Genomic DNA, 27,970 nt, shown 5'->3' on the forward strand with positions numbered 1-27,970 from the left:
ATACTGAAATTAATCCGGATTTGGGTGTAGATGCTGCTGAGACTACATTTTAATTGTTTTGTTAGAGAATTAATTTTGAATACCTTGAGTTAAAAGTGGACAGATGATTTGATTTTACGCCAAAAAAAGTAAGATATGTGCAACCGGGCCCCAAAATGCAGATTTCGATCTACATGTTTAGGTTGGAACCTAACTGAAAGTTGGAGAAAAGCCGAAATAATAATCAAATCATAGTAGCATGTGGTTCTAGATAATCTTCATATTCAAAGAATTTTATCTGTCAAATTTAGATGAATGAAGGGAAAATTCAATTGCATGATGTCCTATCATCTCGCCAAAGGTCACACCTACTTTGCGGACAAACAAGACTGACAAACAGGTTGATAAATGTTACGAAAAGTTAAATTAACATGTTATAAAAAAAAGTTAAATAAATTTATATTAATATAAAAGATTAAATTACATGTTTCATAAATTAGAAAAATTATGATAAATAACTAAGGAATAGTAATAAACCAATATAATATAGCTTTTTGGTATCACAAATTTTGGACAATTTTTCCTTTTATCAATTTTTACATTTATATCACTCTCCTCTAATAACTACACACTATTCTGTGTTTGTTAATTACTCTTTTTTAACTTTTTCTTTTTTTCTTTTCCTTTTTTCATTTTTATTTAAAATATATAAAGAAGTACATTAATAATAAAGGAAATACCTCATTTTAGTATTATATATTTTTAGATAATTTTATCCTTCACCAACTTAATTATTCTTTTTTATAACAATTGTCTCACTGCTTTTTAGTTAGTTACAATCTCACATATAAACTTTTCCTTATTTAAAAAATATATGTTACGGACTGACGTCGTTTATTTTCTGTTTTGAAGTACTCCGAGGAAGTAACGTTGGAGAGAAAGCTGAGTTAGAAAACTTTTTTCTTTTATCAGCAAAAAATAATTATCATTGATCATTAATATATACAAATATGATTACAAATCCCTCTCAATAAAATGGAAGTGGACGAAAAATGAATTTTCTAGTTCTAGTAATCATGAAAGTTTATAAAAAAAAATTAAAAAAAAATAGTAACCATGAACCAAGTCCAAAAAGTAGTCAATACTCGAACATGAACAAGTGGAAAATTAAAAAAGAATTGCATGCAACCCCATTCCAATGCCAATGTTACTGTTTCACTTGATATGGTAGCCTATATAGGGGACGGTAAACGTGTTCTCGTGGTTCAATTTTTTTCTTCATTTTATATCAACTTGTCCCCAGAAATAGTTAATATATTATTTTGAACTTAAACCTTTATTAATGGTCTGTTTTTCTTTGGCTATTTTAATTAAAACTTTCTAACTCGACGTAATCCCGTTTAAAAGTTTTCATTAAAAAATTCAATGCTCCGTTTTATTTCATTTTTTATTAGTTTTTTTGTTATTTTTAGCGAAAAATCTTTAAACATTACCTTAGCAGCGACACATCTCCTAAATTTTTAATAATTTAATCTAAAAAATATATGATTTGATATTATGATATACATTCTACCAACTAATTAAAGAAGCTTGGTATCCGCGGCTTTTGCTTTAAACTTCTAAGAGTAGAACTCATCCGTGATTGAATACGATACATCCTTTTCTATAATTTAAATTTGGATCAAGTTAAACAAAAATGAATTTATATTCTCACCAAAAGTACATATTTATATTGCATATATGTGTAAACATTTAGATGCTTTTAAGTTTTAATGTAAAGTATATTGCAAAAAGAAAGCTTTTCATGACACACAACAGTATTCTGTGTTTAAAGAAATTTATTCTTTTTTATTTGATTGGAATAAAATTGCCATTGATAACAGGATATTTGTATTTTATAAATAAAAAAAATCCATCCCTAAATTATACGTGCCATGTTTGTATGTGTACCGTTACAATTTACATATCCACTTGTATATGTGACGTCATGCATTTGATAATATGGTGACGAATTTGCAGCGAAGTACCATTAATTTCTTATTTAAAAAACACTAAACAGCTAGTGATAATAATATCCACGAGATGAGTTGACAATTGACATGTTCGTTCATCTTTAAATGAAAGAGTGATCATTACCCTTTTATTTTACATGGAAATAACGGTTTTGCTGTCAAAAAGAAAAATAAATAAATAATGGTTCTTATACTTAAACCGAATTTTACAAACTACTATATTTACCCTTTTATATCTTTTATTTTTCTTTATTTTACTATTTTTACTTTAATGTTTTCTCATCTTTTCTCATACAGCAGTGTTGTGTTTAAAGTAATACCATCCCCAGGCATTATACATGTTCCCATATTTGTACAACTTATTGTTTAACTACTATCCGTTTACATATAACTTAATCCACTTGGAGACGTGATGAGTTGATGATTTCGCAATAAGGTGACCAAATGCACAAAAATACGTACCAATATTAGTTTTTTTAATAAAAAAATAGTAACAGCTATGATAATATTCACATGATGAGTTGACATATTCCTTTTCTTTAAGATAAAATAAGTGTATTCTTCAAGTAATCAGAAATTATTATTTTTTTGAGACGTAAAATTATCAAAATAAATTTTTCTTTTAATAAACTTTTTCTTATCCACATGACTAAGAATCCAACCTTTCACAATATGTTTCTCAAAGGAGTGATGATTACTTCATTATTTTATGAGACTTGATACAGAAACAGTAATTTATATAATATTATTTTTTTGTTTTTTTCTCTTTATCATTATGACATAATAAATGATGTAAGGGTGAGAAATAGAAAAAAAAAATACTATGGTATAAATTGTTACATAAATTGTTATACATGTGGCATTTCTCTTATATTATATACAATAATATTGCTCTTAAATTTAACCGAATTTTCAAAACATTTAATATACGTACCGTACTACAATTTTTCTTATGACGACAATATGAAATTAAATTCAAACCACCAACATGGAACCACGAAACAAGGACATTGCATTCACTGGCCATTTGACTCTCTATAAATAGAAGCACTGGGTCTGCTTGTTCTTGCAGCAACAACAACACGCTCGTATATAATTGAAAACATCATAAAGAAAAAAAAATGAATTCCCTTCGTCTCAGTTTTTTCTGTGTGGTGGTAGTTCTTGGAGCATTACCCTACTTCTCATATGCACAACTAGATCCCTCGTTTTACGCTAGCACATGTTCAAATTTGAGTTCAATCGTACGTGAGGTGCTCACAAATGTTTCCCTGTCTGATCCCCGCATGCCTGCCAGTCTCATCAGGCTCCACTTTCACGACTGTTTTGTTCAAGTAATTAACTAGCTATATTTTTCTTATATATATCTTAACTCGGTAATAATACTACTTCTGGTCCTATTATTCACTTATTTCTTGTAATTTGCGAGTGTTTTGTTTTATATATATACTCAAAGGAGGTAGCATAATATACGAGTGTTTTGTTTTAATTTGACTCAAATTTCTTGTTGCTGAGAATTGAAGTGGAATTATGTATATATCCAGGGTTGTGATGCATCAATTCTGTTGAACCAAACGGATGAGATCGATAGTGAGCAAACTGCTTTTCCAAATGACAACTCCATAAGAGGGTTGGATGTTGTGAACGAGATCAAGACCAGGTTGGAAAATGCTTGTCCTGGCATAGTTTCTTGTGCTGATATTCTTGCCCTTGCAGCTGAAATATCTTCTGAGCTGGTATATATATGCATTTTAACTTGTTCACCTCATCTTTCATTTTCTTAGGTTTAACTTGTTCACCTCATCTTTCATTTTCTTAGGTTTATCTTACCTTTTTCTTTTTTTCATTTATATATCACACAATATATATGATTCCAACATCTTAGTTTATTCTAAATATATAATGTTTAATTCCATTTCGATCCAACCTAGTTTATAGAAAATCAAAATCAAAATATTTATAGAAAGAATCAATTTTGTGAATATTATTATGAAAAGGGTAAAATATTCATGTTTTTAGTCTCTTTAATTTTATTTTTTTATAAAATATTTCAGTCCTCCAAATTTTTTTGTCTATTTCTATTTCTCCACTTTTGGTTTAAAGTAGTTATAATTAAAATCTAATGACAGTTTATAATATTCGTAAAAAAAAACTATTTTTTGAGGACTAAAAATAGAGTATATCTAAGTTAGAGAATAGAAATAGGACAACAAAATTTTGGACGGCTAAAACCGATTCTAAAAAATTTAGAAGAAGTAAAAATATATTTTATCCATATAAAAATATGAAAAACCAATGTTCCTTAATTAGGGTTGGTTTGATTTCCTTCACACTTTTGGTTCAAAAAAACTGGTTTTTAAAATAATTATTCCATCCTACTCAATAATTAATTTCTAATCCAAAACCTATTGAGTTTTAAAAATAATTTTAAAAAAGTGTTTTAAAAAGTAAGAATAAAAAAACAGAAATATATGAGAAATGTTTACTCAATGTTTTATTTTTCTTATTCTATATATTTTATTGTCCTAGTTCAATGATACGGATCATATAAAGTGATATTGCATGAGATGAAGTATATGAACTTGGTATTGATTTCTGTTATTTTTAAAAACTAATTTAACTAAAAATAATTTTTAAAAATAGAAATCAAACGCGCTTAAAGTTTCAAAGTGATGTTTAGAAGTTCCAATGAAAACCTATATGAAACTAGAGAGAATAGATATAACTTGATAAGTGATAGGAATATAAAATAGATTAGTTATTCATGAAATATTTATTTTATTAATTATGTATTCAACTTTAATATTTTTTAAAATAGATAATCTCAAACCAAATATATTTGATAGGAATATAGTTAGATTGAATTATTTAAATAAGTCATATCTAAGTTTTGTAGGCTTGACATCAATAGTTCACAAATAATTTGTGATATATATATATATATATATATATATATATATATATATATATATATAAAAGGGTAAATAAGATATATATTATAAAATATTTTTTATTGTCATTTAATCACAAATATATGATACGCTACACACACAAAAATACTAGATTTTATTTTTTTTATTAACAACAATCGTAATAATTTGATTTGGAATTTAATTACACTTAAAATTGCTCATATTTTACTTTATTTTTTAGCACAAAGATATGAATTAAATACTAAATTAATAAACAAGATTTTATTTAAAAATAAATTTAATGATAAACAAACTATAATCAAGACATAAATAAGTTAATACGTCAAGCTCAAGTTTCTTTGATAGGTTTGACTTATTCACATCACTAAACAGTGAGATGTGATAAATATAAATAAAGAGAAAAACAAATAAATATATAAATTAGTGAGTTTGGATTAGGATGATAATTTTTGAAGAATGAGAGATTAGTTAGAACTGCAAAAAGAAAAAATCACTTTAGGTAAAATTTGATGTTTTAGTTAGTGAGTTCAGTAAAAGAAGATTTAAAATAATTGAATTGATTCATTTTGTGAAGGTTATAAGTAGAAAACGAAAATTTGGAGATTCTATGTAAAAGATTTTTTTATTTTAAGAAATATAGAAGAAAGTTGACTGAATGATGAAATTGGCTTAATCTTCAAAATAAAATTGATTTGAACATAATTTTGAAAAACCAAAAATCACAAATAATCTAAATTAAATATTTTAAGGCTAGTTGTACAATTACTTAATTAGCCATAAATTGTGAAGAGGGTGTGCAATTTTTTTTTATTGGGAAAAATAATTATTAAATTTATTTATAATCCCTTTTCATGTTTTGGGTGAACCTAAATTATCTAAAGAATTGCACAATGACTTTTTTTATATATAGTAATATTGTTGTTGGAAATAAAAAAAAAGAACATGTTATATTATTTTTACAAGTTTACTTTAATTACTTTCACTTTTTACCATTAAGAATTAAAAAGAGGTTTTAATGAAAGAAAAATAAAAAAGTAAAGGAATTTTCTCTATATATTTTTCTGCTATATATAATTTTAGAAGTTATGCAAAGCAATTGTGTAAAAAACTATTTATTGAAAAATTAATTACCTTCATTTTATTTTTATTCTAATCTTATTAAGAAAACAATTTAATTGTTTTTAGCCTGTTTTGGTGGTCTACTTCAAATTATGATTGTGGTCACATATTCGACCATTATTTAATAAGAATACATGGGGTTGAAGAATTGATTAAAACAAATCATTGTCAAGCATAAAACTAAATTTCCTGGTGGAATTTTGATCTTAATTAATTGAAACCATAAGTTCTTAACAATTTTTGTTCACCTTTTGTACTATTTGGCAGGCTGGTGGTCCTGTTTGGGAAGTTCCACTGGGAAGAAGGGATGGTTTTTCAGCAAATCAAACACTTGCTAATGAAAATCTTCCAGCTCCTAGTCTTAGCATTGATCAACTTATATCCGCATTTGCTAATCAAGGCCTCAACATTACTGATCTAGTTGCACTTTCAGGTATGAGATTTTTTGCATTTAATAAAAAGAAGGTTTTATGATGTGGTTTTACAAGCCCAGTATGAAAATATTATATATATATATATATATATATATATATATATATATATATATATATATATATATATATGTGTGTGTGTGTGTGTGTGTGTGTGTGTGTGTGTGAAATGCTTTAAATTGATTAAATAAGTAAAGAATAAACGAGATGAGTTTTCTTTTATATGGTTGTACATGTATCCATATTGCTACTCTTGTTTTGTTAAACTAATAATTTAGATAAATTTTATCAAATTCTTTCTTTGGCAATGAATGCTCTTGTTATAATCAAATTTAATTAAACAAAAGTAGCAATGTATATCAAATGACAATGTCAATGGAGTACTACTCGGTTACTTGAACTCGAAACGTGAATTATTCTAAATCCCTAGTATTTTTCTGTGATTCAGATAAAAAAAAAATATTGCAATGAATGCTCTTAATTGTAACCAAAAAGGCAATGAAAACCCTTAAATAAGAATGGCATTTGTTGTATTACTTACTAAAAATGTTTAATTTTTAGGTGCTCATACAATTGGTAGAGCTCAATGCAAGTTTATTGTTGATCGATTATACGATTTCAATGGCACCGGCAATCCAGATCCTACTCTCAACACAACTTACTTACAATCATTGCAAGTAATATGTCCCGATGGTGGACCTGGCTCTGATCTCACCAATTTGGACTTAACCACTCCTGACACGTTGGACTCAAGTTACTACTCCAATCTTCAACTTCAAAATGGCTTGCTTCAGAGTGACCAAGAGCTTCTTAGCGCAAACGATACTGATATTGTTGCCATTGTCAACAGTTTCACTAGTAACCAAACTTTTTTCTTTGAAAACTTTGCAGCATCAATGATTAAAATGGCCAGCATTGGAGTGCTAACGGGATCAGATGGAGAAATTCGAACACAATGTAATTTTGTGAACGGAAATTCTTCTGCTCTTACCACCAAAGAATCTTCACAAGATGGCATGGTTAGCTCAATGTAAAATAAATGGACAAAGGTTATATATGCTGGAAAATGCTGGGGTTAAAGGTGTCAATAAAGAGTTCTGTATATGCATATATATATGCCATGTGCATGTGGTGAACCGTTATAAACTGTATTGTACTTTGTATTCTATACACCTAGCTTTGTATTATACCCTGCCGTGTGGACAAACTATATACTACTAAATAATTGCTGTCACAAGCAATCATGAACTCCATACTGCCTTAAATTTCAATATGTATTAATGAAGTTGAGTTAAAAGTATCACTTCAATAAAAGTGCAGATGATTACAATTGTATGTTGGTATGAACTTTTTAGGAATGATTGTGAACCAAGGAAACTAGTTATTGAATAATTCTAAAACTTTAGAAATTTCCACAAAATGACCCATGTTGGTATACTATATACTTGAATGTTAAAGTTTGAAACAGAGGAAAGCGAGTAATAGAGGGAAAGATATATTAGTGAGTGAAGAACAAGAGTAAATTAAGTTGTTAGTAATCGTAGATAGTATTTCACTTAAATTCACTGGCAAAGAAGAACATGAGTGCCTTATGTTTTCCATCATTATTTCAATATCGTTTTCTCTTACCGCACAAAATGATTGGACCCTTCTGGTGCTAGGAAGATGCAAAACAACTACTGATGTTAGCATCTTTGGGCTTTTAAAATATTTGGACTTTCAGAGAATTGTAATATGAATTAGACCCAAGCTTAAGTAGTTCATAACACTAACATTGTCTTTAGCTAGATAAAAAAAAAAAAAAAAAAAGTACTAGTAAGAGATTATGGGCAAAGCACAAAGTGCCATACAAGTAAATTGACAAATAGTATTGCGAGAGGTTATGAGCAAAAAGTACTAGAAGGCATTGGTAAAAAAAAGTAATTTGTCCAGATATTGTCAAAGATATTGTCAAACCAACTTTATCATGGAAAGCAATTGTAGACATTTATATATTCGGGAGAAAAACCTACTTGGAGACCACATTGACAGCTTCAATGGCTAGATCACCAATGTGTAAGCAACTAGAATAACTTTCAAAGATATTTTAAAATAGAAAACATAAACAGGTCTTAATTAATAAGAATATATATATTCACATAATGAACTTTTAAGTTGTGTATATTTTTTAAAGACTTGCAATTCATCTTTCAATGATACTTTATTATGCATGTGTCTTGTAACTTTATGTAAATGTAAATAACCTCTTTCTTCTTGGGTAAATTAAACAAAAGAAAAAATATAACCAGTTAAATGTGGGAAATGGGAATATGCTCTTAGAAAAGAGAAAAAAAAACAGGTATTGATGGGAAGACTTTGATAATTCCTTCTAGATTACACTATCTGTTTTATTTGTAGTTTAAAAGCACTCCAAGCTACGTTGGAGGGAACACTGAAATTAGAAAAGCAGAAGTGGACGAAAAAGGATTTTTCTTTCTTTATTTCTTCTAGTAACCATGAACCAAGTCCAAAAAGTAGTCAATGCTCGAACATGAACGCGTGGAAAATTAAAAAAGCAGAAGTGCACAAATTTTCACATTACTGTTTCACTTAATACGATAGAAGTTAGGTATGCCCTCGTTTATCGTAGCCTAGTTAGGACTTGGGAGGTATTTACTTGGAGACTGGAACGTTAAACGTGTTCTTGCCTTCTTGGGGGTTCAACTTTTTTCCTTCATTTCTATTAACTTATTTTCAGAAATAGAGTAGTTATTAATGGTGTATTTTTTTTTCTTTGGCTGTTATAATTATTAAAACTGTCCAAGTGCATGTTTGTTCTCCGTTTAAATTGTTATCACACAAAATTTGAGATAAATTCAACGGTCCAATGCAAAGTTAACATAAAAGGAAAGTCTTGATCCTTCAGCAAAATTGCATTTGTCCTAACTAACGTTTAGACAAACATTCTCTATATAACAATCTATCCGATCCCCGTTTAAAAGTTTTCAATAAAAAAAATTCAATGCTACGTTTTTTTTATGCTTTTTGTGAAAAATCCTCAAGCATTACCTTAGCAGCGACACATCTCCTAAATTTAATAGTTTAATAAAAATATATATATATGATTTGATATACATTCTACCAACTAAAGAAGCTTGGTATGCGCGGCTTTTGCTTCAAACTTCTAAAAGCAGAACTCATCCATGATTGAATATGATAGTATACCCCCACCTCATAACTCAAATATAGAGAGTTTTTATTTTCTTTCTTTAAAAATAAAAAAAAAAAAGAAAAAAAGAGTTTTTATTCTCTATAAATTTAAATTTTAATCAAGATAAACACAAATAAACTTATATTCTCACCAAAAAGTACATATTTATATATATTGCATATGTAATCATTTATATGCTTTAATATAAAGTGTATTACAAATAACAAACCTAATTTGATGATCGAGTTTACAAATAAATATCATCCACTGGTGCAATACACGTTATCATATTTGTATAATTAGTTGGTTAAGGAAGAAAAGAAAATAGAAAGGTAGAAGATTTGATCTTTTCTGTAAACAAAAAAAAAAAAATTGATTTGCATGTAACTTAATATACCTATAAATATGAAGTATATATGCATTTGGAAATAAGGTGAGGAAGAGCACCAAAGTACCCTTTTATTTTACATATAGAATAATGGTTCTTAAATTTAACCTAATTTTACAAACTACTCCATACAATACACCGTACTAAAAAATTTATTATGACAACTGTATGAAATAAAATTCAAACCACCAATAAGGAACTAATCCTTGAAAGAAGGGCATTGCATTCATTGGGCTTTTTTCTCTCTATATAAATAGAAGCACCCGGATCTGTGTGTTCTAACTACAAAAAAACAACACCCTCATAAATTGCAAACACCGATCAGAAAGAAAAAATGAGTTCCCTTCGTCTGGCTTTATGCTGTGTGGTGGTAGTGCTTGGAGCACTACCACACTTCTCATATGCACAGCTAGATCCTTCATTTTACGATAGCACATGTTCAAATGTGACTTCAATCGTACGTGAGGTGCTCTCAAATGTCTCCCAGTCTGATCCCCGCATACTTGCAAGTCTCATCAGGCTCCATTTTCACGACTGTTTTGTTCAGGTAACTATATATAATTACTCTTCTTCATATCTTAATTAACTCCATTCATAGTTAATTTCTTGCCACATGCAGCTAATTAGTTAACTCTTATCACGTCTTTTGATTTTAGAGTAGTAAATCCTTCCCTACTTCTATTACCCCGAGCAAAACTCGTTTATCAAATTAGTAATATTTTTTCTTTTATATTAGATGGCTAAAATGCAAGGGTTCATGAAAACATTTCTATAGAAATTTTAATATTTTTAAAATAAGTGTGTTTGATTTATCAAATTTTCAAAAGCTGTTTTCATTGAGAAGTAATTTAAATGAATATCTTTTATTGATCTTTTATACAAAATACATTGATACATCATAATACATAGAAGTGGTTGTACAATAGATTGGATTTTAGTGTGCGTCTCCCCTATGAGTAACGACTATTTGAAATATAAATTCAAAATAACATCAAGTAATAAATAATTTTAAAATACTTATTTTAGAAATAATTTATAACACTTAATAGATTTTCATAATTTCTGAGAACGGAATCAATCATGCACCTGGTCTCCTCCATCAATTTTAGTGAAATCTTTTTCCACTCCAAGTTATGAACTGGGGCCTCTGGCTCAACCACTCCTTATAATGTTAAGTGTAAAAGCAAACGTGGTTTGAAATGTCAAGGTTTCCTTATCTTGGGCACTGATAAAAGAGTACGTTGAATAAAAGAAAAGGAAAAATAAAGTGCACGTTGCTTTTTAATGTAACTCAATTATTTTGTTGCTGAGAGAATTGAATTAATTATACATGGATGGATATGACAGGGGTGTGACGCATCAATTCTGCTGAACGACACGGACACGATCGTGAGCGAGCAAAGTGCAGTGCCAAACAACAACTCAATAAGAGGTTTGGATGTTGTGAACCAGATCAAGACTGCAGTGGAAAATGCTTGTCCCGGCATAGTTTCTTGTGCTGATATTCTTGCTCTTGCAGCTCAAATATCTTCTGATCTGGTATAAATAAATATATATATATATATGAAGAATTGATTAAAACAAATCATCGTCAAGAATATAAAAAAATAAAAAATAAATAAAAACTTCGTGGAATTTTAATCTTAATTGAAACCATAACTTCTCAACAATTTTTGTTCACCTTTTGAATTCTATTTTGTCCAACTTATAGAGTTTTAGTATTTTTTGATGCATTTATATATAGAGTTTTAGTATAACTATATATTTGGCAGGCTAATGGTCCTGTTTGGCAAGTTCCATTGGGAAGAAGGGATAGTTTGACAGCAAATCAAACCCTTGCTAACCAAAATCTTCCGGCTCCTACTTTTACCATTGATCAACTTATCGAATCATTTGGTAATCAAAGCCTCAACATTACTGATCTAGTTGCACTTTCAGGTATGAAAGCTTTTACATTTAATAAATAAAATGTTTTATAATTTGTATTTACGAGTGTATAGTATTTTTTGGATTTTTATGAAATCAGTGAGAATTTATTGATTATCTTTAATAGGATATTTTCTCTTAATCACTATAAGACTTGAGCTAGTTAGGGATCCAAACTTAGTTTGACTAGAACCAAGGACATAATATTAAATATATCTTCTTATATGCTTTATATTGTTTAAATAAAAAAAAAACTAAATGACGATGAGTTTTTTTTGTGTGATCATATTGCTACTCTTATAATAATACTTAAACTAATTCTAATTTAGATAACTTGGATGAAAATTAATTAAACAACAGTAGCAATGTTTATAATCAAATGACAATGAATGCTCTCTTTTGATATAAATACATTCTTTTTTTATAAAAAAAATTATCGTTATACATCTTTAGTATCATGTGTACCCATTAGAAAACCCTTTAATTGCATTACTTATTGAAATTTTTCTTTTTTTAGGTGCTCATACAATTGGTAGAGCTCAATGCAGATTTTTTGTTGATCGATTATACAATTTCAGCAACACTGGCAACCCAGATCCTACTCTAAACACAACTCTCTTACAATCATTGCAAGGAATATGTCCAAATGGTGGACCTGGCACTAATCTCACCAATTTGGACTTAACCACTCCAGACACATTCGACTCCAACTATTACTCCAATCTTCAACTTCAAAATGGCTTGCTTCAGAGTGATCAAGAGTTGCTTAGTGCAAATAATACGGATATCGTTGCCATTGTCAACAATTTCATTAGTAACCAAACTCTTTTCTTTGAAAACTTTAAGGCGTCAATGATAAAAATGGGCAACATTGGAGTGCTAACGGGATCACAAGGAGAAATCCGATCGCAATGTAATTCTGTGAATGGAAATTCTTCCGGACTTACTACTACTGCCACCAAAGAATCATCACAAGATAGCATGGTTAGCTCATTGTAAATAAATTGGCAAAGGTTGTGCTGAAAAATGCAAAGATTGAAAGTACTAATAAAGCGTTTTGTATATGCACATATATGCTATGTGCATGTGGTGAACCATTATAAACTTTTTACTTTGTATTCAGCACCTAGGACCTAGCTCTATATTATTCACTACCGTGTGACAAAATATATATTTACTACACTCCTTCTATTTCAAAATTTTGCGTGCTTTAGCTTTTCTATTTTCGCAGCAAAACATTGGTTGTTTTAAAATTTCAAGATGTAATGTGCATTTTTTTCCAATTATATATATCTTTATATGTAGTTGAGAGATTAAGACTATTTTAGTGGAATATTTGATAACTTTAAGTTTTACAGTTTTTAATGTAGCATTACATAGTGGAAACAGTAGAAAATATTTTCATAGGAATATAAATAAAGTAGTTGAAAATAGTATAAAAATCTGTAAAACAATAAATAAATGATAATTTAATCTAAATTTGTATGAATGAAATATTTATATATCAGTGCAAAAACCGTAAAATTCAAAGTTTTGGAATGAAGGGAATTTAATCTAAATTTCTGTCACAAGCAATCGTGAACTCCATTGTTTTAAATTTCCACCTAGATTAACGGAAATTGAGTTAAAACTTAAAAGTACTACTTAGCTTCAACAAGAGTACAGACGACTCCAATTATATGTTGCTACGAACATATATTTTTTTGGAATAATTGTGAACCAAAGAAACAAGACAAACAATTGAGTTATACTGACGTGATTCCTATTTCTAAGCTATGTTTGAAATTTTGCCACTCCAAAGTTGAAGGGATTGCGAAAGCTAGGTTTGGATTGTAGCAACTAATTTACTTAGGACAAAAAAAAATTATGCAAGCAATTTTTTCAGTGATGATGTGTGGATGCATTATCTATTTCCTGAATCCTGACAAGAACACAGATATCCAGCAGAATCAAAGTTTTTTATTGTACGAGAAAAACATGTACTAATAAGAATCAAGGAGACTACAAATTAAATCTAGAGAATCCAATTCTATTTTACATGTTTTGGTCCAATGATGAGAATCTAACTCTATAAATAAGATTGCATGAGTCTTTTGTGTGTAAAAGGAGCTTTTATGTTTTATTTGGCGTGGGCTTTCACTTTTGTCAGTTTTGTGCGTCATGTTTTCGGGCTTTAGCATCGTATAGTGGTTTCTATTTATTTATTTATTTTGACTTAATTATACTTATTTTTGTTCATTTAAGTTAGATTCTTAGATTGTATATGATTTTAATCATTTGAGTTTTTTTTAACTAGTTGCATCTCAATTGTTTTTTATTTAATGATTATTTAAAACCACGGGTTGATATCATTGATTGCTGATCTGATATTTAAAAGTTTATTAAAACTATGGTTCAACACCCAACTAATTTAACTTGGTGAGAATTCCTGAAAAGTTGAAACCTAATTTCTAGATAATGAGACCTAATTTGTTGATTTGGAAACGAAGTGGAAAGAAATAAGCAGAAAGATATGATAAAATATTCAATTTTTACCATTTATTTGAAAAGAGAAATAAAAAGGAAAGGATTCTAAAATAAATAAATAAAAAAGGAAAGGAGTTATTTTCATGACATGGGATCTATTAGAAAACATTCTCCCTCCCCAAATCGGCATTTTCTTTTCTTTTTTGTTAATTTCTTAAGATTAAATAAATTTCTATAGCTTAACTTTTTTAAAATTAATAAATAAGTATTATGTTAAGAAAAAATAATGAAATAAAAAATACAGTTGTTAATTAGTATACAAATATTTTCATATAATTTCTCTATTGGTACTGGTATTTGAACTTCTCAAAATGTCCACCCGACGTCTATCTAACAATTATGGTTAATTATATGTATGTAAATATGATTGATTTTATTTAAATGTAGTTAATTATTATTAAATATATTAATCACATATAAATACAAATTTAATCATATTTTTATATGTAATTGAACTCGTTTGATAGTTAGTAACTTCATAACATTATTAATCACTTATAAAATAAAATTAATTATATACTAACTTTATTAATTACTTTTAAAACAAAGTTAACCACCACTTGTGGTACAAATTAAAATTAAACATATTTTTATATGTAATTGAACACATTTGATAATCAATAACTTCATAACATTATTAATCACTTATAAAATAAAATTAACTATATACTAAGCATATTTTCAAGCGGTTTTAGTGGGACGAATATCATTTTCCTTTATCTATTTCTTTTCTTCTTATTTCTATCCATTCAAAGAACAAATCTTCTATACTCTATTTCTCTTCTTTCTATTTCTTTTCTCTATATTTCACTTAATCAAAGCATAAAGGTCATTGAGATGGGTACAAAAATATGTATTTATTTTTGTAACCATAGTATCGGTATAAAATTATTCTCATAAAAAATAATAATAATTCTTCGTCCTAGACTTTAAGTGTAGATAAAATGGGTATGTGTCGATGACAAATAATGTGCATTAGTTGTTCTTAATGCACATGAGATTTTCGTTTTCTTTTTTTAACATTTTTCTAGTGTACATTAATTGAGCTTGATTTGTGGTATTAATTATTTTCTCACATTAGAATCGACCCTAAGTGAATTCCAACTCCATATAAGATGAAATGTTTCGTTAATTACAACGAGAAACTGAATAATACATTATTAAAGAATCAACTCACATTATTAAAGAATCACTTGAATCTGCTATTACAAGTAATATTCGCATCAAAGGCTTTGTGCCTTGTTAAAGCCAAACAAACAACGGCAAAATTAGTCAATTCAAAAGTGGCCGGTACATGTTTATCATGGAAGTTTCGTACATAATTAGTATTATATTAATAAATAATGTAACAACTCCTTCATATTCCAATGCCTAAAATATTAATTTAGCTAGAAATTTAAAGCACACGTGGGTGAAAGTGGGTCTGCTTATTACTTCAGGTTTTAACTAAAAGAAGACAATGAAACGAACTATATAGATAAGAAGACCAAACGAAGTCAATGCACAAGAGATAAAAAATACTATTTATACAACTTCTTTTACAAAAAAAAATTTAAAAAAAGGGATGAAAAATGTAAAATGTAAAATACAATGAATAATATAATAAATAGAGATAAACAAACCAATTATATAAATTACTATATAGCTTTATCGTATAAATTACATAAATTACTATGCAGTTTTAGTTATATATAATGAGAAAATAGATTCATTTACGAATAACTCTTTTAAAATTATTTTTTTTGTTACCATTTATTTTTTAAAAATTTAATCTGGAGATATAAAAAAGTTATTCATAGAATAAAAAAATCATCTCTCATATATATATATATATATATATAATACCTCTATGGATCAAAACAATTAACATATCCAAAAAAAATTATGCTGTACAAACAATACTCATATATATGTATAGATTTGTAGGCAATACTTATGTTGTGAATTGATTTTTTACTGTCTTTTTTGGTATAGGGGAAACAAGTTTAATTACTGTCTTTCAAATTATGAAAAATATTATTATTATTATTAAAACATCCATCCTGCCCAAAACATTTGTGCAGGAAAACTGAAGTCTATAAACGATGATGATGTCGCGCGCAAGACAACTTGGTGTTAAAGCTTTTGGTAACCACACCTTACTTTTAATGCGCCTTATGCTCAGACCAGTTGATTAATAAACTCCCATCACACTAATTAATAATTGATAATACCCACAATGGATGGGTTGAGGTGTGGACGTGTTGTGAGTTAGAATCCTTGGAAAATATTCTTTTTTACAGACCTTGGGATATAAGTATTATTATAGAGACATTTATGTTTCTGCGTTTCAACGGAAATATATATTACATGCCTATGGACGTAATATTTTATCCAAAGTAATGACAACGGAAATGCCGAGAAGAATTAATTAGATTTAGGTTGTACACACAGCTCCTGGTCATGCGCCAAGTCTTAAAAAAAATATATCCTATGGCAATAAATTAGCCAAATAAGAAACTCAATATATAACCAACAACTATTAACACAAATTATAATCACTTATTTTACTTAATTAATTCTGATTGTCCTTAAATATAGAATAGATCGGTCAGAAGAATAATAAAATTTATAATTTTTAATAAATTTTAATCAATAATAAAAATATATTTAAAAAATGTTACAAAATATGTTACTTGCACTTCATTTGATCATAAATTTGTTATGCATTATATAAGATTATTAAATTTTATAACAATTATTTAAAATTCATATCTAAAATAATTTATAAATAGTTGTCAGTAAAAAACTCTTTATACTGAGAAAGCATGGAAATTAAATTTGTAAAAAGTATAACACATTATATAAATTTATATACACAATGTTAGTAGTAGGATGTTATACTGTACTAATGTAAATTCACAATTAAATTTCATATTATCAATTTAATTTTCGTTAGATCAATTATGGTATATCAACAAAGCTAACTCAATATTAATTAATTCTTTCTTTTAGTAGTGATCGATATGCATTGACTTGGTAATAAATTGAGTTGATTAAGAATTGCAATTCAGACACAGTGGACTTGGATTATACATATGGGGTGTACACATTATCACTGCACCTTCCTTCTTCAAGTGGTACTTAACTAAACATAATCTTATCTAACAAAAATAGTTAAATCATCATTTAAAAAATACATGACTTTGTACTAGATAACGTGCCTAACAAGAAGTTGTCTTGTTCTTCAGTGTCATTCTTCGTCCATCACAATATTCACAAGCATGGCTGCTATTTGTCTCTATAAATAAAAGGCAAGTTATATGGTGAGTCTTGCAGCAGCAACACACACAAACAGAGGTGTTGAGTGAGTTCAAATCAATTTTAGGCAGAAAAATGAGGTGTTTTGGTCTTGTAGTGATAGGTCTAGTGGTTGTGCTTGGAGGGTTACCCTTCTCTTCAAATGCAGGATTAGATCCCTTCTTTTACAAGAAGAGTTGTCCCCAGGTGCATTTCATTGTATTTAGAGTCGTAGAGAAAGTTTCAAGAACCGATACACGTATGCCTGCCAGCCTCGTCAGGCTTTTCTTTCATGACTGCTTTGTTCAAGTATGTAAAACTTACTTGCTTATTCATCCTCCCTTTCTATCTAATTTAAGTAGTTAATTCTTTCCACTTTAGATGCCTAAAAACCCATAGTTCAAATTTAAATAAACCCCTTGTGAACAAAAACAAAATTGTCTCCAGCTAAGTGGATCCATCAGTCTCACAAATAAGCTCATAGCCAAGATTACTTAGTTAGGTACTCTTTCAATTTAAAACATTTATTGAATTATATTTGAGTTTGATTTTCATGTATTGTTGGCATAAATTTGTTTATATAATTGACCAACAAAATTTTAGGTATGACTTTTAACTTAGTTATTATTAAATTAATAAATTTATTATACCTTATTATTTATAATTGAATATCAGTGTAAGAAATTGTAATGCATGTAAGCAAAGGGGTTAGAGAAATTCTCTAATACACTCTCAGATTTAAAGGTTTGGTACTCTTATATATTCAGAATCTTTCTTTCTCTCTCTTGGCGTGTCAAAACTCATTCAACTATTAGGTTAAAAAACAGTTGTAGCAAAAACCTTAAATTTCTCCTTATACCATAGCAACTCTCTATAAATTAAATTAAATTAATTATACAACTAAATAATGCATGAGATCATAAAGGAAGGGAACACCTTGTTAGTCTCATCTCAAAGTAAGCGGTTTGGATTTTGGAATGTCGAAAATTTCTAGTGGAAACTAAACAAATGTTCAAGAAAAGAAATTGATTCTTAATTACTTCGTCAGATGTAGTTGTTGAGAATGAACAAGAAATATGAATTGATTTATGTTGTTGATGTTAATTTGTGGCATGCAGGGCTGTGACGCATCAATTTTGTTGAACAACACAGCCACCATAGTGAGTGAGCAACAAGCTCTGCCAAACAACAACTCAATAAGAGGTTTGGATGTTGTAAACGAAATCAAGACAGAGTTGGAACAAGTTTGCCCTGGTGTAGTTTCTTGCGCTGATATTCTTACCCTTGCAGCTGAAGTATCTTCTGTTCTGGTATGCCTCATCTTATATAACATGAAGTCTCATTTTAGGTTAAAGAAAAAACTTAGATCAAGTTCTTTTGTTAAATCCTTTTTTATCAAGTTTGTCCAATCAAATAATAACATATAGATGTTTATTTATTGCAACATATGCTTAATAGAGGGTGTTTATTTATTAGAAAGAATATTCATGTATCATTTGACAGGCTCATGGTCCTTTTTTGAAATTCCCCTTGGGAAGGAGAGATAGTTTAACAGCAAACCGAACCCTTGCCAATGAAAACCTTCCTGCTCCTTTCTTCAACCTCACTCAACTTAAAGCTGCCTTTGCTGTTCAAGGTCTCGACACTACTGATCTTGTTGCACTCTCAGGTAAGAAATGTTCCCCAATTCAAATTATCCTATGTGTTTCAACAATGCTACCTATAATAGCAATAATAAAACGTGATTTGGAAGGAAAACCCATGATTTCTTGACACAGATCAATCATGCTAAAAATCGATAAATATTTCACACGAATATCATAATAACCCAAAATAATGATAATAATAAATGGAAGAATTTATCTTATAAAAAATAAACACATGAGGGATTAGTATATGATTTGTATATGATTCAATTTCAGGTGCTCATTCATTTGGTAGAGCTCACTGCTTTTTCATTCTAGACCGATTGTACAATTTCAGTGGTACTGGCAGACCCGATCCAACTCTTGACACAACTTACTTGCAACAATTGCGCCAAATATGCCCCCAAGGTGGACCTAACAACCTTTTGAATTTTGACCCAACCACTCCTGATACATTGGACAAGAACTACTACTCCAATCTTAAGGTTAAGAAGGGTTTGCTCCAGAGTGATCAAGAGTTGTTCTCAACACCTGGTGCTGATACCATCAGCATTGTCAACAAGTTCAGTAGTGACCAAATAGCTTTCTTTAAGAGCTTTTCCGCTTCGATGATTAAAATGGGAAACATTGGTGTGCTAACTGGGAAGAAAGGAGAAATCAGAAAACAATGTAACTTTGTTAACAAGAAATCTGCTGAACTTGATATAGGTATTGTGGCATCCGAATCAGAGGAGGGTGTGGTTAGCTCAATATAAATGAATTAGGAAGAGTTTTATATACACTGGGAAATTATGTGAATGAAGGTCACTAATAAAGAAGCTATAGGCACATTATTCGTATCAAGTGCCCCCAGCTAGCTATAGTTTATTGTATTCTGAATCATGTTGTATTTGTATTAAAATTCTCTTTTTCCATATCTGTTTGTTCTTTTCTTCCATTTTCAAATTCAGATCTTTTAATAGATATATACGTTGGTGATATAACTTGTAAATTTTTCTTAGTGTTGAGAGGACATGATGAGAGAATTTCATTCCTTAAGGCTCTCTTCGGATGATAATACGGAATTAAGGGAGAGAAGATGAAAAGAGAAATTTTCATGGACACCCATTAGGTTGCAAGACAGAGAGAGGAAAAAGAGAAAAAAAAAGAAAAAGTATAGGTTATGTGTGTAAGATTTTGAAAAGAAATAAGTTGTCACGTTATGTACCCAAAAAATTTAATTTCTTATTTTATCCCTACTAAATAACTTTAAAATATTATTTTTACTTTATTTTTCTTAAACCAAACAATAAAACATGATAACTCTTCATTTCTATCATATTTTTCCTTTTTCAAATTATCTTTCTTCTATTTATATTTATTTTATTTCTCTCTTTTAAACCAAACACAATATAAAAAATTACATTTTAAATTGAAATTTAAACTCGAATTGGAATGTTTGATCAATGCAATTGAGGATTCAAGTTCAAAATCAAAATGCATGTTTGAATGAGCATTCAAAAATTAATGTTATTTTTTTAAAAATTGATCGTGATTTATGTTCATATATGTTTGTATCTAAAAATAAGTTAATAGCTATAATTATTTTTATCCACACAAAAATTACCTAGAGTTTATTCAACTCATAATCATTATGGGACATTTGTTTCACGCACTATTTATTTATTCTTGGAATTATGGGATTGGATAAACGTTTACTAAACATGGAAAGCGTTTATTAAAAAAATTAAGCATTTATTATTCCATTTTTTTATAGAAATTATTCCATATTTTATTCATGGTGTAATTAATATTCTTTTCCCATAACAACTTTTAATTACTCAAACTTATCTTTAGGGGACATTTTGGTAGAAGAAAAGTTGTTTCCATAGAATTATTGGTTCCTAATTATATTGCAAGGTGGCTGCATTCATGATTTTAAGAATATATTTTTGTAGTTCACTGTAAAATTATTGAAAATATTTACAATTTTTTTTCGGAATTAAAGATTTTCATTTTCAATAAAATACTAAGTATATGAGTATACTTTTGTACTACATTATTTTTCTTTTACTATTAATTACTTTTGATCTTTTCCATTAATTTACAGGTTTATTGAATTTTCGTATGCCAACCTTTTAAATTTTATTTTATAGTCATTTTTCTAAATTTTGCAAACAAACTATAGCAATAAAAAAATAGACTAGTTTTTAATAAATTACAAATAAACTTATTTTTGCTACACATTTTTTTATAACATATTTCTTTACACGTGTGCTGTTGTTGGAATAAAGAAAAAAAAAATGCATTAACCAAATACTATGAAGTAGTTTGATTTTAGATCACTTGACTAAGACTAAAATACATGCGCAGCTAACACCAAAAGTCTACGGGGTTTAGGTTGAATCCAAACTGAAAGTTTGAGAAAATCGGTATATTAATTGTCATACTTCCTCCAGACTTAAATAATATAAGTTAAAAAAAATAGACCTAAATAAAGGTAAATATTAACTGAGTATTTTATCTTATTTAATAATAATATTCCTATTATGTTGTTTATGTAACCTGTTTCTAATTAATTCATTAATAAAATAAAAAAAACTAAAGAGAGACTAATTCATTTAAATTAATAAAATTAAACAGGGACTAATTAAAAAACTAATTAAACATGAACTAATTTATTAAAATTAATAAAAACTAATTAAACAGGAACTAATTCATTAAAATTAAAAAAATAAAGAGAGACTAATTCATTTAAATTAATAAAATTAAAGAGAGACTAATTAAAATTAATAAAACTAATTAAAAAGGGACTAATTCATTAAAATTAACAAAACTTATTAAACATGGGCCTAAAATTAAAAAAATAAAATGAGACTTATTCATTTAAATCATTTTTTTATGAACTCTTGTAATTTTACATTTTACATGTGTTTTTAAAAATTCACATAATCCTTTTAAATCTTAAAAATCTATAAAGGTCTTTCAATTCTTATTATATAAATCTATTAAAATTTAAATTATCATAAAAGTTTTATAAAAAAAATTAATAAATCATTACATTCTTATTTAATCTTTAAAATTTAAAAAAAAATTATGCTAAAATAAATTTTTTAAATCTTAATTCAATACATTCTCTAAAATTTTTGTTTTTACCCGATAAAATAATAAGTATAACAAATAATTGTAGCAAAACCAGATGATAAAAGATAAAGAAAAAAGGAAAAAAAAGGGAAATTTTAAATTACATATTTACTCTAACTTTCATTTTTATAAACTATTAATGAATTTTATAAATATAATTTAATATTGTGTGAGCCAAATTGTTATTAGGATAACAATAGAGAGGTTGATCTCAATAGTAGTCTTTTATCATCAAAATATACCTTGAGGTGTAATTATAATTACTTTATTAATAAATTTTATAAGTATTTTTACTATACATTTTTCACATGATTTTTTCATATTATATATAATATATTAATTTTGTACTATATATTTAACGGTTAGAAACATTAAATTTATTAATAATTTATATTTTTTAAAATTATCTTTAAAATTAACATGTGCTAGTACTTTTTGCAATCTTCATACAAGAAAATGAATTTGTCTTATTAAATTTTAGCATTTATTATTAAATAACTAAAGGTATTTTGATAAGAAAAAATCATTAGGGATGGAGGAAATATTTATTAGGAAAACATTGTAAAACACTAAAACCCATCAGGATATCGACCGAAGGAACATTTTATTACTAAACCTTAAAAAGAAATATTGCAATAATCTTCAAAATTAAGCCATTTTAATTTTTATTCTTATTGAATGATAAAAAAAATTAATAATTAAATAACATTTCTCAAACACTCTTAAACCCTAGTTGTTTCCTCTGTCTCAAAACAAAAACCCTACAAACAAAACACTTCCTGCTTCGCAAACGTTTGAATCTGAATCATGCCGCGCAAGAAGAAGGCTCACGATCCATTCTTCACCAACGATTCGCGAAAGCGCCAAAAACAGAACAAAAAACTTGACGAAGATGAAGAAGAAGACGCCGAGATAGAAAGCGACTTCGATGAAGACGGCTTCTTCGCCGGCGGCGGCGGCGGTGAGGAGCAGGAGGAGGAAGAGACCGGCGCGGAGGTGCGGAAGAGACTCGCGCAGGACCTTCTCCAAAGGGTTCGGAAAAGCGCGCAGAAAGGAGAGGAAGAAGAGGATGATGAAGAAGAAAAAGACGAAGAAGGAGCAAGAGACTCGCTCGTAGCTCAAAAGTTGTTAAAGGAGCAAAACGAGGAAAGTGGGCGCGTCAGAAGAAGCCTTGCTTCAAGGTTTGATTCATTAACTCAATGCATTCCTCAATAAATTGTTTGTGTTTGTGTTTTGATTTAACCATAAAGTTTTGTTTTTTTTTTTTGTTTGGTTGTTACTTTAGGGTGAAAGTGAGTGGTGATGAAGGATTTAGGGTGTTGGCGAAGCACCGGCATAGTGTGACGGCGGTGGCTCTATCTGAGGATGATTCGAAGGGTTTTTCGGCGTCGAAAGACGGAACAATTATGCAGTGGGATGTGAATAGTGGGCAATGTGAGAGGTATAAGTGGCCCAGTGATTCGGTGTTGAAGTCTCATGGGTTGAAGGATCCGCAAGGTTCGGCTACAAGGCAAAGTAAACAAGCATTGGCTTTGGCTGCGAGCTCGGACGGTCGCTATTTGGCAACCGGAGGCCTTGATCGCCATATTCATATATGGGATACTCGCACCAGAGAGCATCTTCAGGTACTGTCTCTGCATTCTTTTAAATGAATGATAATAATGTAGAATTATAGACTGAAAAGTGTCTGGCATGTTTTGTGCCTGTGCCTATTTGAGCATATAGAAGGGTAGTTGGTTGTTAACTGATTGTTTTGTTTGGACTGATTAATGTGTGTATTTTGCTGCTTGTTCTGTATAAAAATGTTTCGCCGCTGTTTTAGTATGTGACGCCTTATCGAAATGCTTAGCTTTAGTTCATTGTGGGTTTTGTGTTTTAGTGGGTAGTGAATTGATTTGAGTGTAATCAGGATCCTACATGGTGATTGACAAAGTAAAATGTGAAGTAAATTATCTGTAGTTAACACAGGACACCTAGTGTTTGGAAAATCATAGGCCTTGTTTGTAGCTAATTGTTTTAGGGTCTTGCACTGTTGAATTGGGGCTTGCGTTGTTGTTATTGGATATTAATTTGGATTTTTTACAGTCTTTTCCAGGTCACAGAGGTCCTGTTTCCTGTCTGACTTTCAGGCAAGGAACTTCAGAGCTTTTTTCTGGTTCATTTGATCGGACAATTAAGATATGGAATGTTGAAGACAGAACTTACATGAGCACTCTATTTGGCCACCAAAGTGAAGTATTAAGTATTGATTGCTTACGCAAAGAAAGGGTACTGACTGCTGGACGTGATCGAAGCATGCAATTGTTTAAGGTAATTTCACCATGATGAAGTATTTGGCTATCATCTAACTTGTATGCTAGGGTTTCCTTGCTTTCTCCTACTGTTGCTGTGTTCTTTCCCCTTTTATGTCTGAAATTATTGATTAAGGGGAAACTTTTATCAGCTAATTACTATTTCTTGGGTTATTCCTATTTCTCTTTTAGACTTGTTTTTGACCATTTTTTTAATGTGCATTCTCCCTAATTTAGGTTCATGAAGAGTCACGTCTTGTATTTCGTGCTCCTGCATCCTCCTTGGAATGCTGTTGTTTTGTTGGTAATGATGAACTCTTTTCTGGTTCGGATGATGGAAGCATTGAACTTTGGACTGTAATGCGAAAGAAGCCTATTTACATTTTGAGGAATGCACACGCATTACCGGTGGATAGCATGAAATCTGACCAAAAGGACAGTGAAAAACTCCCCAATGGTAACTTAGGTAAATATGTTCATATATTTTTTCCTTGCAAGTCAAATGTCTCAAAATATTGACAGTTCCTTCAGTTCTTTAAATTTTGTTGGAGAAAAATATATGATGTATACAGTAACATGTTTTCTTTCTTTTTTCTTTTGCCTGCTTTTCAGAAAATTTTATGTCATTTCCTCTATGATTCTGAATCAATTTACTCCTGTAATGTATGCATCAGAGAACAAACAACATCATATTTTGCTGTTGGCTTAACTACTGCATCTTGTACAATACGAATGCATGAATTTGTAATACATTTGCTAGTTATATTTATCCTTATCTCAAGATCGTAAAGTGATACCGTTGTCTTCATTCTGCAGAAAATGGTTACAACCATCCCAAGGATCATCATTGTTTGTCAGTATTCTCTTGGGTCAGTGCGGTCAGTGTTTGTAGAAACAGCGACCTTGCTGCATCTGGGGCTGGCAATGGTTCTGTTCGATTATGGGAAATTGAAAGTGATACCAAAGACATTAAGTCTCTTTGTAATGTGCCATTGGTAAGTGAAAGGAATAGCAATTAAACTCTAGTTAACTTTTCCTAGATTAATTTTTCATAGATTTTGATTATAGCTTCTGTTGAAAAGGCTATTGTTGTTCTTGTTTCTGTTGAATGTAGCTTCTTCTGTAAATCACTAAATCCCTTGTTATTTATTGAATAACTCTCCCCTTTTTTTCAAACCTTACTTTTTTGTGCCATGTGATGTTAACATAAGCTTGCGCAGAATAGAGATTGTATACTTGTAAATTCGTACATAGATTTGTAGTTTTATGTAAAAAATCAAGTTTTACTTTTGAAGTCAAAAAGTAATTTCCAAACATGCAATTCTTCATCTTTCTAGTGTTGGATTTACATTTGTACTGAGTTTTATTGCAGTTGAAAAATCCACTGCCATTTAATTTATCCTTTTGCATAACAGGCTGGGTTTGTGAATTCCTTGGCTTTTGCAAAATCAGGAGAATTCTTAGTTGCTGGAGTTGGACAGGTGAAAATTTTCTCAAACTGTGTCCTGCTTGTATGCTTTTTTTTTTTGTATACTATTTACTGAAATTTCACTGGAAACACTGTCATGGACAGAAAAGTTATCTGAGCATTTCAACTTTCTAGTTTGAAAGGTGGACTTTTAGTATGATAATATAAGGAAATCGATACCAGGTTATCTTATTTATGACTCACTCACACTAATAGGTGAATTTATTATGTTCTCTTGATGTTTGTGTTCTTTGTTTCTTCCTCCCCCCTAAAGCTCTCTCATTTCCAACATTTTTTTTATGAAGGTAGCTGTCTCTCTGGAAAATTTCTATTTTTAGCTTGTGATTGTGAGACTTCTCGTGTTAAGTGATTAGAATGACATAATTTATAAGATTAAAGATTTCTCAGGTCCAAATTTTGCTGCACTCAGTTAGGTGTCAATCTGTCCACAGGTGTGTAAGCCTGTAACCCAATATGAGTGTAACCACAATAGCAAATGGACCTTTAATAATGATTGTCCATGGAGACAAATTTTATTGTTTTTCTCTCCTGGTGTTGGATAAGTATATGAAATTGACTAGTTTTATCTAGTAAATAGATTGCTACCAACTTTGAACTTGAAGAGATTAGAATTGTTGAAAGAAAACATTACTGATGCCTTTAATTCTATAGAAACGCCACTTACATCATTGGATACTATTTACTCTTATAGTTATAGATTGCATATTTTACCAGAATAATTGCAGCTATTATCAAATTCATAATTATAAGCCAGTATATAACTCTGCTTTTAAAGTTAAACTCAAGCTTAAATCATAGAGCTACTTAAATCAGTCTTGCCAAATTAAGGAGTATGCCTCATATGTAAACTTTTGCTATAATCAATGAAATGTTTTCAATTTGATGCTTGAGTCTGCTCTCTAGAGAAGTTTCATTTTCTGCTATATGGGAATTTTGTCCGAGAGTAATTTTGATATAAATATAATTGTTCACAATAAATTTATGGTAATTCACATCTACTATAGTTTCCGTGTTGGTCCTTTTCTGATGGAGCACGAAGAACATATGATGGGCTATGGAACAAAAAGAAATTCAAACTTCTAAAAACCTAATTAGTGCATTTGTTAGCATCTTGTTTGTTTGGGGCTAATTGCATTCATTAGTATGTTGTCAAACAATGCAATGTTATATGCTAATAATAGTATGTGTCAGGCATTCTTCCTGAATTAATTCTCTCCCACATGATTCTTGTGTCCAATAATTCTTGAGCTGCCAATACCGTGCTAGAATTAGTGTTTTCTTCTTCTATAAACTAAGATGCATTTTGTCTGCAGGAACCTCGTCTAGGAAGGTGGGGACGTAACCCTGAAGCTCGAAATGGAGTTTCAATTCTTCCTCTTAAGTTGTGAGATGAGGCATTGAATATTGTACCCTCCTCAATTTTGACATACGAATTGTAACATTGAGTTGAAATGTAGGTCCGTGATCTTAATTAAATGAATCAATTACATTTATTTTTATTATTGTCATAGATAATTTCTTAGTTTATGCTTTGTTTGTATAGGATTCTGAAATCTTGAAATGTTTTTTTTTTACTTAGGACTACTCAAAGCAAATATAAAAATTTATGGTGCAAAATCATTTTCCTTGACGCCAATA

General features: G+C 29.3%; 3 protein-coding genes across 3 annotated transcripts; all 3 read left to right on the forward strand.

Annotated features, from left to right (window-relative positions):
- Positions 1 to 3,050: 3,050 nt before the first annotated feature.
- On the forward strand, positions 3,051 to 7,809 carry LOC114366958 (peroxidase A2-like). The gene is made up of 4 exons (XM_028324017.1): positions 3,051 to 3,325; positions 3,536 to 3,727; positions 6,311 to 6,476; positions 7,036 to 7,809. Exons 1-4 carry the CDS (start codon positions 3,113 to 3,115, stop codon positions 7,506 to 7,508), a joined length of 1,044 nt encoding a protein of 347 aa, XP_028179818.1. The 5' UTR covers positions 3,051 to 3,112; the 3' UTR covers positions 7,509 to 7,809.
- A 2,523-nt stretch (positions 7,810 to 10,332) lies between these two features.
- Positions 10,333 to 20,366, forward strand: LOC114367725. Its single transcript, XM_028324915.1, has 9 exons — positions 10,333 to 10,599; positions 11,400 to 11,591; positions 11,825 to 11,990; positions 12,496 to 12,966; positions 17,564 to 17,623; positions 17,872 to 18,092; positions 18,902 to 19,093; positions 19,287 to 19,452; positions 19,706 to 20,366. The coding sequence occupies exons 1-9, from the start codon at positions 10,387 to 10,389 to the stop codon at positions 20,182 to 20,184; spliced, it is 2,160 nt and encodes a 719-aa protein (XP_028180716.1). The 5' UTR covers positions 10,333 to 10,386; the 3' UTR covers positions 20,185 to 20,366.
- A 2,930-nt stretch (positions 20,367 to 23,296) lies between these two features.
- Positions 23,297 to 27,854, forward strand: LOC114367723 (U3 snoRNP-associated protein-like EMB2271). The gene is made up of 7 exons (XM_028324914.1): positions 23,297 to 23,733; positions 23,838 to 24,177; positions 24,638 to 24,862; positions 25,081 to 25,309; positions 25,660 to 25,838; positions 26,259 to 26,324; positions 27,646 to 27,854. The coding sequence occupies exons 1-7, from the start codon at positions 23,360 to 23,362 to the stop codon at positions 27,718 to 27,720; spliced, it is 1,488 nt and encodes a 495-aa protein (XP_028180715.1). The 5' UTR covers positions 23,297 to 23,359; the 3' UTR covers positions 27,721 to 27,854.
- The last annotated feature ends 116 nt before the right edge of the window (positions 27,855 to 27,970 follow it).

The sequence above is a fragment of the Glycine soja genome, chromosome 9 (assembly GCF_004193775.1).
Source record: "Glycine soja cultivar W05 chromosome 9, ASM419377v2, whole genome shotgun sequence".
In the NCBI taxonomy this organism is placed as follows: domain Eukaryota; kingdom Viridiplantae; phylum Streptophyta; class Magnoliopsida; order Fabales; family Fabaceae; genus Glycine; species Glycine soja.

What these genes read in the sequence shown, in the direction of transcription:
- LOC114366958 (XM_028324017.1), top strand. Translation starts at nt 3,113, where the DNA reads ATGAATTCCCTTCGTCTCAGTTTTTTCTGTGTGGTGGTAGTTCTTGGA. An exon ending in CTGAAATATCTTCTGAGCTG is followed by an intron (nt 3,728 to 6,310) that starts GTATATATATGC and finishes ACTATTTGGCAG; the next exon opens with GCTGGTGGTCCTGTTTGGGA. An exon ending in TGATCTAGTTGCACTTTCAG is followed by an intron (nt 6,477 to 7,035) that starts GTATGAGATTTT and finishes TTTAATTTTTAG; the next exon opens with GTGCTCATACAATTGGTAGA.
- LOC114367725 (XM_028324915.1), top strand. Translation starts at nt 10,387, where the DNA reads ATGAGTTCCCTTCGTCTGGCTTTATGCTGTGTGGTGGTAGTGCTTGGA. An exon ending in CTCAAATATCTTCTGATCTG is followed by an intron (nt 11,592 to 11,824) that starts GTATAAATAAAT and finishes TATATTTGGCAG; the next exon opens with GCTAATGGTCCTGTTTGGCA. An exon ending in CTGAAGTATCTTCTGTTCTG is followed by an intron (nt 19,094 to 19,286) that starts GTATGCCTCATC and finishes ATCATTTGACAG; the next exon opens with GCTCATGGTCCTTTTTTGAA.
- LOC114367723 (XM_028324914.1), top strand. Translation starts at nt 23,360, where the DNA reads ATGCCGCGCAAGAAGAAGGCTCACGATCCATTCTTCACCAACGATTCG. An exon ending in AGAAGAAGCCTTGCTTCAAG is followed by an intron (nt 23,734 to 23,837) that starts GTTTGATTCATT and finishes TTGTTACTTTAG; the next exon opens with GGTGAAAGTGAGTGGTGATG. An exon ending in ACTCCCCAATGGTAACTTAG is followed by an intron (nt 25,310 to 25,659) that starts GTAAATATGTTC and finishes TTCATTCTGCAG; the next exon opens with AAAATGGTTACAACCATCCC.